Below are 12,398 nucleotides of genomic sequence, written 5' to 3' on the forward strand. Positions count from 1 at the left end.
AACATTTTATTAGCTTCATGCATTCTTTTTATCAACATTTGAATGTTGGCAAGTTTCATAAAGAAAGGCAACATTTTAAACAAAAAAGTCATATTTTTGTCAAAGACTGCGCCTTGGTCAGATTCAGAACGATGATCAAAACACAGATGGAGTAGATTGAGTCCAACACCCCCGAAGCTTCACAGTCGTTTTCTCTTCATTGGTTACGCTTCATTTCATTTGGAAACATAAAGCAGTTTTGATTTACAAGCTGTTTAATGTTTGATAATTAAGTTATTTTACATTTGAGTGAGCAATCTTCTATCACTTGTTTCAGCTTCTTCTTCTCCTGTGTTTGATCCGATTCCGGAGAGTCTGTACTAGAAGATGTGTCATAGCGCCGCCTACCGTATAACAGTGAAAATATGGATAGCTGGAAAAGTAAATTAAAGTAAATTCCTATGTACACTACCAGTGGACTAGCCTAAATAAAAATTCAGATACACAGAATTAGAAACATATCTGTTTTATATCAATATTTTAATCAATATTTTCAAAAAATAATATTCAAAAATAATCAAATAATCAAAAATATAATAAATTCAAAGATTTAAATAAAACATTTTAATCAATATTATTTATATTTAATAGGCTACTCGATCAAAAGAGTTAACACAACTACAAGCAAAGTATACTTTGAATACTTAATTATACTTTTAAGTACATCTTGATCAAATGACTGAGTACAACAGGCCAAATATACTTTAAGTAAAGTACACGACGTGTCATTTTAAGTATATTTCTGAGAAGTACATGAAGTATATTTATGAGAAGTAGGCTATATAAAATGTAGACTGAAAGTATGCTTTCTTATTTTTAGTTGAAAAGAAGTATACTAATAGAACACTTGAATAAACTCATTATTATTATCGCTGTGTACAAGATCAGGTTCAGTTCCATGCTTATTTTATGTACTCTATAAGCTATTCCACCCGAAAGCTTGTTACTATATAAACATAACCATGTTAGTTTATAAGACAGTGTGTAATATTATGTTTTTAAAAAAAGTATTTAATAAGCTACTCAATCAAAATAGTAAACAAAAGTACAAGCCAAGAATACTTAGAATACTTAATTATACGATCAACAAGTATAGGCCATTAGACTTTTCTGTCAGTATAAGTCAAGTATACTTAAGTGCAATTTGAAGTATATTTCTGAGAAGTACATAAAAAGTAGACTGAAAGTATTCTTATTTTTAGTTTAAAAGAAGTATACTAGCACACTTGAATAAACTTCTTTTTCGTAAGGGTTGTTTTGTTTCATCGTGTTTTGGTTCCATTTTGGCTGTGTCCTATAGCTGTCATTGTAAGCTGAGCTAGTTTTCTAGTGTGTGTCAGTATGTTCCCATTTAGGGGCTGTTTACTCAACACCCTTTTCAACTAAATGTTTTTTTTTGTTTTTTTTTATGTGTTTTGGCCATTCATTTACACAATAACAGCGTTTTGGGAGCCTAAAAATGCAAACTTTTGAAAAAGTTTTGATAAACTTTTGATAACGATACAGTTGTTCTCTGTGTAAACAACAAAAACATGAATTCGTGAAGACGGTGGCGTCATGCTTATTACATGTTCAGTCTATAGGCACATAGTGTTTCTTTACAAAGTGACATCGCAAACTACTGGCCTGGCAGCAGAATTGTTGTTAATATATGGTTTGGTTTGCGTTTATCCTGTGTGTTCATGTGATCTTCTGAGTCTTCTGGATAGTTAATAAAGCCTTTTATTTTAAATTTCGTGAGTGCTACCTGTATACGTGACACATGCACAAATGATAAGATAAAAACAGTAAAGATTTAATAGATATCATAGAATTCTGCAAAATCATTAAGCAAAATGGCATTTTAATATACAATACTTTTGTAGAACCTATTTGCAGTCATTTATTTTTGACTTTTCAGACTTTGTAGGCTACATTTCTGAACTCCAATATGCAACAGACAAACAATTGTACAACTTGTTAATGTTCAGTCTTTTCTGTCGGCCAGCATTTAACAGTCAGACTTGGAAGAGAATAAAGAGAAATATCTTTTGTCCAATAATTGTTTTTTGTTTTTTTCAGACAGCAGTGGAAAGTCTGTTATCCACAGAATTGGTAATGGAAGTTCTTTGGAAAGCGCTTCGGGTCTCCTCATCAATGGCGCTCTCAATCTTTGACAGAAAGGAATAGCATTTCTTCTTCAAATCCTTGGCCATGAATGCATAGAGGAATGGGTTTATAAAGCTGTTTGCAGTGGCAAGAGTAGCAGATAATCGTTGGGCCGTGTGAAAGACGGGATCGTGTGGAGAATCTATAGATTTGCTCAACTCTATAATAGAAACAATGTGAAATGGCAACCAACAGATAAAAAAAGTTGTAATCAGTAATGTCATGATCTTGAATGGCTTGGTGGATTTGGTCATATGGTTTGCATATAGTTTACAGATCAGGATGGAGTAACAGGTGGAAATGGTCAGGAACGGAATTAAAAACCCAAAAGTAAAGCGCATGAACACGACGGCTCTGTGGTGATGCTCATAGTTGCTATAACATATGACTGTTGATGATTCATTTGCAATATCTCTGAATTTGGCAGATGGAATGCTAAGCAAAGCAGACACAAACCAAGCCATCACAACAACTAAAGAAGCTTTCTTTGCAGTGCGTTGATTTTGGGCCCAGACAGGAAACTTGACTGTGATGCAGCGATCCACACTAATGATGACCAGGATGAAAATGCTGCTGTACATATTGAGGGTCATAACAAAAGAGGTGAACTTGCACATGAAGAGCCCAAAAATCCAGTTGGCATTAACGATACTAACAATGAGGAAAGGGAGAGTAGCGCAGAAAATGAAGTCAGACAAAGCCAGGCTCAGGTACCAGGTGGTGTTCACAGACTTCTTCATCTTAAAACCAGCAATCCAGATCACAGCACCATTTCCAGTGATGCCAAGCAGGAATATGATCACATTAAAAATAACTGTGATCACACATGCTGCTTCCCTGCAGTATCCAGCATGTAAAGCCTCTTCTGAGTGATTTGTCAAACCTGTCATATGATCACTGAGTTCATCGTCAGAGTAATCTGGTTCTGGATTTGAAGTCATTATGTCTCCTTAGAACTGAATAGGAAGTTGAGTTCTGTAATGAAAACAATAGGCAATTTATTCAAATATATTTAAAGTAAAGCCATTTTGAATATTTCTAAAAAGGAATGCAGTTGCTGAGCAAAAACATTGTGTCACTTTTTTTGCAATTAACTGCCTTTCCCATAATTTCCATCAGGTTATTTCGGGGGATATTACAAAGACTGGGTTATTTTTGATCAGACCTTTACTGTCAAAACTGGCAAGCTAATAATAAGCACAACGCCTCTAATTCTATCATCACTTCCCATTTTTTTTTCATGTAAACTTCTTTTACTTTTCCGTTTATCCTTGTGACTTAAATTACCTCCGAAGGGTTACTTGTATGAAGGAAATTGCATAATTTGTTACTTAAAAAGCTAGTTCTGTGTTTAAACCACACAGAACTACAATTTCCACAAGAGGCATGCTATTTGCATTTGAATTTTAAATGCAACTAACTCACTTTGAAAATTCAATATGTAAAAAGTATGACTGACAAGTAACTTTGTTAAGTGAGGAGAATGTAATGTTATAATTATTTTTGTTTTGTTTTTGTATCTGATATCTACAACCTGTAAAGGTGTTTGCAATCCTGCATTTTTAAAATAGCCTATCTTAGTTGATTCTGCTGCAGAATTAGTCACATGCATCTTAATTCCTTTACGGTTGTCTGTCTTCAGAATGGTACAGAAAACAAGTGTTCATCGCATGATATGAATGTGTATCTTATTTATCTTTTATGCACTGGCTCATATGACAAAGAATAACTTACCTCACAAAGAAAGCCTCACAATGCCGTTTGCAATGCTTTGTACTTCTGCTGCTGGGTTGTTTTCTCATCTGGTAAGTGCAGACTGAGCTACTGGACAAATATCTTAACACCTAGTTCCTCTGTAAGATGCAAACAATTTCTGAGAACTGAGACTGTTGACGGCTACACCAGTAAGCGGCTCTGTTCATCTGATAGTGGCTGGTTTGAGGTTAAAATACGGAATCTAACACCATTTCAGTGAACAGGCCAACACAAGACAAACTCTGCCGCATTTAACATTGTGGGAGGATGCTGAAGTGGGGTATGTTGTGAAGCTCACATGCAGCACAATAATTGTAGTCAAACAAGGGTGTTTATTAGTCACAGAAAAGTTCAGTTAAGTCATTATACATTATACATTATACATAAAAGTGGTTATAAAGATTAAAGAATACTTGTTTACATCAGGAATCCATTTGCATTGTGCATGATGATGGTTTTATTTACTTACTATAATTCACTGAAAATTAGGACTGTAAATCACTTAAAAAAATTAACTGCAAAGCCTCATATGAAGCTAATTCACAGACATTACATTATTGTAGAAAACATGTAAATCATTAAATATATATATAAAGTGGCGTCAGAAGTCAGTATATTGTTTATTTCCATGTAATGTACAATAGGCATATGACTGGTCTAAAATCATGTTGGTCTGTCCTTATGCTTCGTTTACAAGGGTTATTACTTTCCGTCTATACACATGAGTTTGGTCAGATATTTTTTGTTGTTGCAGCACATTTTAAGATGAAGTGTCAAGTTAAAAGCAGTTGGTAAAAACGCATCTTGAAATCCTTTATTTTTAAATCCTCCTGTTTTAGCTGTATTCAAAATTATGCATTGCATTATGTTTTGTTTTTAGGGTTAAACCAACCCTTAAGGTGATGATACACAGGGTAACTTTTTGAGCAATGTTGCTGTGCAGTCTTGCTGAGCGATTGTTGCTTGGGCACTTTCCCATTGAAAATGAGCAATAAATTTCTATCTGGATAATTTAGACAGGTCGTGGGCCCTGTGTCTCATCTGGTTGCCCGTTGATGGCAACATTGCCCAGCAGCATTGCTCAAAAAGTTGCCCTGTGTATCATCACCTTCAGGGCCTGAAGTGTGACAATCACATAGACTCCATGCTGAAAAAAAAGCCCAGTAGAGGTTGTACTTGCTAGCTCAGGAAGTTCAACTTGCTCACAACTGCTGATGCAGTTCTACTCAGCTGTTATTGTGTCTGTCCTCTGCACTTCATTAACTGTCTGGTTTAGCTCAGCTACAAAATCCGCCATAAGAAGACAACAGAGGACGGTTCGGACTGCTGAGAGGATTATTGGTGCTCCCTTGCCCACCCTCCAAAAACTGTATACATGCAGAGTGAGAAAAAGGGTTAGAAAATCACCCTGGATCCTTCACATCCAAGCCACATTCTCTTTGAACCTTTGCCTTCTGGCCAGCGCTACAGAGCACCGAGCACCAGAACAACCAGGCAAGAGAAAAGTTTTTTCCCCCAGGGAAGAAAAGTTTCTTCTACCTCATGGACAGTTAAATGTTCTCCCCACTGTGCAATGATAACTATGTGCAATATCGCTTATATCTATTTCTTATTCCAAGTATTTACATCTTCTTTCCATTCCCTGTTAATTCTATTCAATTTGTATATAGCACATACAAATATCTTTATTTTTTATTTTACTAGCTGTATATCTATATGTTGTCTCTGTTTACTGGAAGCTTCTTCTGTCACCAAAACAAAGTCCTTGTGTGTGCAAACATACTTGGCAACAAAGCTCTTTCTGATTCTGATTAAAGGAAATATCCATAAACTTAACAGATAATGTCATGGCAGAAAATTACGATTTCTTTTTTTTAACTAAATTCAGTATATAGGACCAGATTTACTAAACACGGTAAATTAGCATGAGACTGGCAATTTTTGCAAATTGACTACCACAAACCTTAGTAAATCATGTTGCATTATTCTTTTAAAAAACTCTCCTTCCATAAATTTTGCATCTGAAGGGGAAATTCCTACAAATGCATATGCAATAAGGTCAGCAGCAAAAATAACTGTGTCCATGCCTTTTCAACGCTAAAGTAGTTAAGGGCTTGCGCTGGCACAAGCTGTTAGAAAATCTGGCCTTCGTTTTCTTTTTGTTTTGTTTGTACAATTAATCAAACTAAATAAATGCATTAAATCAAATGTGTCGAGCTCCAAAACACCTGACTAAAAGTTTAGTAATCCTAAAGACCTTGATTAGTTGGTTCAGGTGTGTTTAATTATGGTTGGAACTAAACTCTGCATGACAGAGGCCCTCCAGGAACTAAGTTTGACACCCCTGCATTAAATTGACATCCCTAATGCAAAATAACGTACTTCCCGTTTATTCTTTATATATGAGTAGATGCCCTGGCATCCACTGAGCTAGAGCGAGACAGGTAGCGACTGATCGTTCGGCCATCTTCTCCAATAGCATTCTCAATCTTTGATAATATGGAGCTCCTGAACTTCTTTCTGAAGTCATTGCCCATGAAGACGTACAAAACAGGGTTTAGGAAGCTGTTAGCGGCAGCAACAGTGGTGCCAATGTTCAGTCCGAGAGCGATGACTTCAGTGTTGAAGGTTTCGTTTTGTTCGATTAGCACAAATGTGTGGTACGGCAGCCAGCACAGGAAGAAGGTCAGAATGAGAGCCGTCATAATCTTAAACGGTTTGTTGGACTTTGCCATCTGGGTGGCTCTCAGTCTCAGGATGATGACAGTATAACAAACGATAATGAGGATGAACGGCATCACAAATCCAAAAACAAAGCGGCTTGTTGCAATGATTTTGTGGCTATACTGGCTGGACGTGTAGTTGTTCATGCATCGGTTTGTGCCTAGGTGATTCTGGACATCACGGAATACAATAGATGGGATACTTAAAGCTGCAGAGATGATCCATGCGAGTACAATTAACACAGATGCTTTTCCGATGGTGCGATGATTCTGTGCCCAAACAGGAAACATGACGGCGATGCAGCGATCCATGCTGATGATGACGAGGAGGAAGATGCTGCTGAACATGTTGAGGAACATGACAAAGGACGTGAACTTGCACATGAAGAGGCCAAAAATCCAGTCCGCGGTGACACTGTAGGCAATGTTAAAAGGCAAACAGGCACAGAATATGAAGTCAGATAGAGCCAGGCTCAAGTACCAGGTAGTATTGACTGACTTCTTCATGCCAAACCCTGCAATCCAGATAACCACCGCATTTCCTCCAAGGCCCAGCAAACAGATGATCACATTGATCACCAGCAACACCAGGCAAAGAACTTGAGTGAAACATTTGGTGTGGACTGTCATGTGGGAAGAAACTCCATCGTAAGTTATATTACTGGAGTTATAATCAATGTAATTGTCATAATCAATATCATAGTTAAATTGAAAATCTGTTGCATCCATTGTAATTTACGTTGATTCTCTGAAAGCAGACAACAAAAAGATCTTTAATTAGTTAAATTGTTCTTCAAGTATTAATATCAGTAATATCACAGTCACTGTTCCCATATTACTATTGATCAGCAATGTCATTTCAACCTAAAAGTTCAGTGTAATTTAATGAAAATTCATTTTGTGAACTTTTAAAAAATAAATATAAGTTAGATTAGCAACAAATCATTTGAGAGAAAATTATAACTAAATAAATAAAGTAAAATATTAGTTTTTTTGAAAAGCTTGTCATTATGTATATCAAAATAGATTCAATATTACATAATATATAAATATTGTAATAATTATAAGTACCTTTGTGGACAGAAACGTTCAAAGGTAAACACTTCAATGTGATTTGGAGTAAATGTTTACAAGTCTTATAAATAACCAGCAGTCTCTCACCTTAGCCAAGTAACAGTGTCTCCAGCATTACTTCACCAGCACCCACTTGACGTCTGACAACTGTGTCGCTTTTGCATTTATAAAGTCCTATCCTTCTCTTGAGCAACATTGTGCATGACTGCACATGCTGTACTTCCACAAAACACTTCCCAAACTGTTTTTGTTTTCCTCATCAACAAGATCCCCTACTTTCACTTCTTGATTTTGTTCTTCTAGTTTTGGAGAAACAGATTCATAAAATAGCCATCTACAGTGATCTGACGTAATTCAGTGATGAGATCAGCCTGGGTAAGAGAAGGTCACAGCCCGTAAAGACATAAATAATAATTTAATTTAAATAGCCTCATGCCTCCATTGTCATAATAGAAGTTTTCTTTTATCTCAATAAAATAATTAAAGGTTCATTTAAAGTAATTTACATAGAAAAATTCCAGGTGTTTCACTTTTATTTTTCAAATCATTCTTGTTTTCTTTGAGTATTGTTTAGGCAATTATTTTATAGGGTTTTCTTGTATTCAATATCACTTATAAAATGTAAAGCTTAAAATCCAAGTTCAAAAGATGGTTAAAATGGCCAAAGATAACTGTTGACACCATCATGTAAGATACCTTTCAATCTCTCCCTGAGGATTGGCTAACTTTAGCTCTTTAATTACATCATGTTAGGCTTCAACCTGTTTGGCATCCTGTTCATTTACATGCCTGAGCTTAACCAGAGCATATTTATGACCATATCAATTATGGCAAAACCATACTATTCAATATTCTTTTTTTTAAATATATATATATATAAAATCAGTTCATGCAATCTCTTGCTCTGAATATGCAAAACAGGTCTTTTGAACCATTTCTCTGACCACAAACTCAGATACATATCTTCAAATTTATAAAGACTCAATTTGTAAATTTCACAAAAACACAAAATGCTAAAATGTTAATTATTTGACATACCTTAGCAGCCAAAAGCACCATTAGTCAGTCCATTCTATGCAGATTCAACATCATACAGACATGCATTCATGAAGACCTGACAGAATTATAATAAATTGAAGAAAAAGTTTACTGAAGGATTGTTTCCAGTTTCATCAGCAGAAGCCAGCTTCAAGACTTACATGGAGTTCCTAACCCTTCACCAAGGTCTAAGCTACGTCAGTACTTCAGGTTGAATGATTCTGATTGGCTAAGAAATAGATCAACATAGTAAATTTCCTCACATGGGCTGATATGCAGGAGCATATCCACATTGATTATCAGGCTGACACTCAGACCCTGGTTTTAGGCCTTCCAAGTCACAGAACTGCATTTCTAGATGCCAGCTTGTCTGGAAAAACAAGTCAGTCAATCTCCACAGTGCCAGTTGCCTACTTCCAATAAAGAATACTAACAAAGGATCCAGTCTCGTCAAGGTTGAAATTGGCCGAGCTCTGCTCTAAACAGGAAACTTCCCCAAAACATCCTGATAACATGTTCTTTCTCTCAGTGAGAGGCACAGACAAGTCATTCAAATCATTTAATATGTAGAAGGAAAAATATTGATTATTGATTAATACTTTGATGATAAATCACTCAGAATGATGTATATACATTGTAGCAACAATGGGTTGTACATTAATATTAATATTAGCTCAAATGATCTATAGGGAATTTTACTAATTAATCATGAATATGATTAATATTTTGCATATTACAGTTACATTAATTTATCGCAGCTGAACTAGATTGATATATGAATGATTACCATAACCATCTTACAAACACAAGAAAGAGTATCTTTTCCAGGCCTTGAAAAAACACAACTCTCTGTGTTTGTAAAATTAGGTTACTTAAATCGTACCAAGGTAAAGCATATAGCTAAGATCGAACATTTCAGGGACTTCGGAACATGGGCAATTAAAACAGAGTCAATCAAGGACATATGGAATTTAATAATGTGACTAATACATCGAACTAAGGAATACATCAAACTACACAATACACGGATTATATGTCTATGTACATAAAATACAGTTAAACAATACAAGATAACGAATAACAGTGAGAGAGAGAATAAAATGATCAGAATTAGAGAAAGATAGAATGACAGAAAAGGATGAGAGAGAGAGAGAAGGATGAGAGATGAGATCGGAAGTGAAAGCAAAAATCTGCGATCAGAGATCGCAGTAGGCTATGGCAAAAATCACAGACAGTAACCCTTGAGAGACCACAAAGAAATCACATTAAAAGTTCAATTCAATAATCGATATTTGCATTGCATATGGATATGGTTCTCTTTGTATGAGGAAGGAAGGCAGGGTCCTGCGTGTGTCTTTAAGAGCAGCGTGAGTCGTCTGAGGGGAGGCGTGCGCGTGCTGTGTCTTCCGGGCGAGCGCGAGCGCGGGAGGTTCAACGAGTCTCTTTCTTTGAGGTGAAGTTGCCGGGAATGATTCAGGCTAAGTTCATTCAGCTCGTGAATGAACAGAGGCGAATAGGAAAACGAAACTAGACTATAGAAAAACATACAAAGAAATAAAAGAGAAGAAAAGAGAAGCAGGCCGAAGCCGGTCCGGACTTGGGTTTCCAAAGTTTTGGAGGAGGGAGAAGAGAGTGAGGAAACTGAAGGTTTAGACTTTTATCAGTGTCCCGTGTACCGTCCCCTTTTTCGTGGGCGACGAATCATCTTAGAGCATTCCGAGCAGAAGATTTTCTTTGTGTGTTAATGCAGCCCGACCCTCGTGTGGAATCACGAGGGGGCAAAATATGATATTATGCTCGAGGAATTAAAAACGCATGGAACCATAACGTTTATCACCGTCTCTTATCAAAAATCTCCTTCGTCGTGCAAAGGGGATTTAAACAATACCAAGAACGAATAGTGACACAGATAGACACATAGGGATACATTCTTTTGTTGAACAAAGGCACTTAAAGATTACATTACTGTAATTCAAAAACACAACTACTCTAATATCACACTGGGGAACATGCAAATCACCTGGAACACTCTTTATAAATTTGTAATAGATGGTAAAATGAAATTTTATTACGTGGAAGTCCATATATGGCAATGTACGTGTGTGTTAGAATGTCTCCTCAGTTGCATCTCGGTGGCGTACCACGTGAGGGGTTGGGGGTTTGATTGGAAAATGGCATTCAGCAAAGACAAAGGTAGTTCTGTGGGCAAATTAACTTAGCCTGAGGCGTCGTAGAATTTTGCTGAGAGAAGCAAGATAGTCCTAGTTGTCCTAAACAACTGACTGGGCCAGTCTGGTAATTTGACTTCAGTACACAAAGAACAAACGTTAGACACAGTAAGGGAATTGTTGTTGCAGCACGTGGTGGTTTGAGAAACAAACAGGGGCCTGTTCAATGATTTCATTAAGTCGTGGTAAACATTAACCAGCGGTCTGCTTGCATGCTACCAAGCCAAATTATTCAAAGCTTTCTGAATATGCCATGTATATGCTTATATGTGTTTTAGCATGAGAGAAACAATCAGGATTCGCTAATTCAGAACATCTGGCCGGATGGACTGTCAGTGTCGTTACAACATATATACATTGAAGTGGTAGTGGATTCCAGAATCGGACCATTCAACTTCACTGTGAAGTTCATCACAGTTACAGGAATTGTTATTTTTTTGCTTACCACAAAAACAGCCTTGAACGAACTGAGGCCAGTGACGTGATTGATGATGAGTACCACCTGCGCGTTTCACCGGTCTCGTATGACAGTGAAGGACAAGAGAGGACCAGGCCTGGACATTATGTTGTTTTGTTTGTGATACGGCAGTCGGCAGTCATCCGTGTAGCTGCCACTTTTACTTTCCTTTTTATGTTTATTTATCACAAAATTTAAAGTTTGTGAAATGCTCACTGGTTCCTGCCTCCTTCTTCCCACAAATAACTTTGTTACACAGACCAGTCAGCATCTATTTGCGCCTGGCATTTGCAGAGTTTAGTTCCAACCCTGCTCCAGCACACTGTAGTTTTCAAATATTATGAAAGGATTTGGTTAGCTTGATCGATCGTGTGCATTTAACTATTGCAGCGAAACTCTGCAGGGCTGTGCCCCTCCAGGAACTGAGTTTTGCACCCCTGGTCTATGTTCTGTGAAATCTTTCATAACTTTTGAGACTTCTTTGGGCGCTCTAAAGTCTGGTTACACTCACGATGTGGAAGAATTGATGAGACTCAGGGTATATTGAAAACAATTTATGCCACACATAAACTCTTACAAACCAAAAATAAAATCAACACGTGCAACGTTGACATAATGACACTTTTAAACCCAGAACACAAAAAGCTCAAAATGTACCAGTTTTCTCTTTTCTCTAATAAAATGGAATTTTGCTAAGATAGTTTTCTGTTAAAATCTCTGAAATTATAGTTTAGCATTTCATGACCCTTTAAGAGTAATTTGTTCATGAATCAGACTACACAGGTCATGTTGTATGTTTGTTTTGGGGTTAAGTAAGTGAGGAACGCCAAAAAGGGCTGCTGGAATCACTGCTGTTCCTGTCTGCTTCATGTAAGGAATATGTAAATACATGTAAGGTGTTTCTGTTTATGGTTGGCGCTAAACTCAGCAGGAAAG

At 36.7% G+C, this 12,398-nt stretch overlaps 2 protein-coding genes across 4 annotated transcripts in view; both read right to left on the minus strand.

Moving 5' to 3' along the window:
• Positions 1-1,743: 1,743 nt before the first annotated feature.
• Positions 1,744-12,398, minus strand: part of LOC307159645 (chemerin-like receptor 1) — a 93,545-nt gene continuing 82,890 nt past the window's right edge. Inside the window, exons 1-2 of one of the 2 annotated variants that reach the window (XM_079873121.1) lie at positions 3,922-4,191; positions 1,744-3,162 (exon numbers count right to left, since the gene is read on the minus strand). In XM_079873121.1, the coding sequence (XP_079729247.1) occupies positions 2,097-3,128 (1,032 nt within the window). In that variant the 5' untranslated portion in view covers positions 3,129-3,162; positions 3,922-4,191 and the 3' untranslated portion in view covers positions 1,744-2,096. Of the gene's footprint in view, positions 3,163-3,921; positions 4,192-12,398 lie in introns of those variants that run through there. The other variant, XM_079873122.1, reaches the window with a different exon arrangement.
• On the minus strand, positions 4,257-7,897 carry cmklr1 (chemokine-like receptor 1). Of its 2 annotated transcripts, none has more exons than XM_079873118.1 (2): positions 7,827-7,897; positions 4,257-7,413 (listed from the first exon to the last, which is right to left on the minus strand). In XM_079873118.1, exon 2 carries the CDS (start codon positions 7,392-7,394, stop codon positions 6,339-6,341), a length of 1,056 nt encoding a protein of 351 aa, XP_079729244.1. In that variant the 5' UTR covers positions 7,395-7,413; positions 7,827-7,897; the 3' UTR covers positions 4,257-6,338. The 2 variants fall into 2 exon arrangements, with proteins under 2 accessions (XP_079729244.1, XP_079729245.1); XM_079873119.1 differs by having other exon boundaries at positions 4,263-7,413; positions 7,737-7,881.

The sequence above is a fragment of the Squalius cephalus genome (genome assembly GCF_949319135.1).
Source record: "Squalius cephalus genome assembly, chromosome: 5".
NCBI classification, from domain to species: Eukaryota; Metazoa; Chordata; class Actinopteri; order Cypriniformes; family Leuciscidae; genus Squalius; species Squalius cephalus.

What these genes read in the sequence shown, in the direction of transcription:
- cmklr1 (XM_079873118.1), bottom strand. Translation starts at nt 7,394, where the DNA reads ATGGATGCAACAGATTTTCAATTTAACTATGATATTGATTATGACAAT.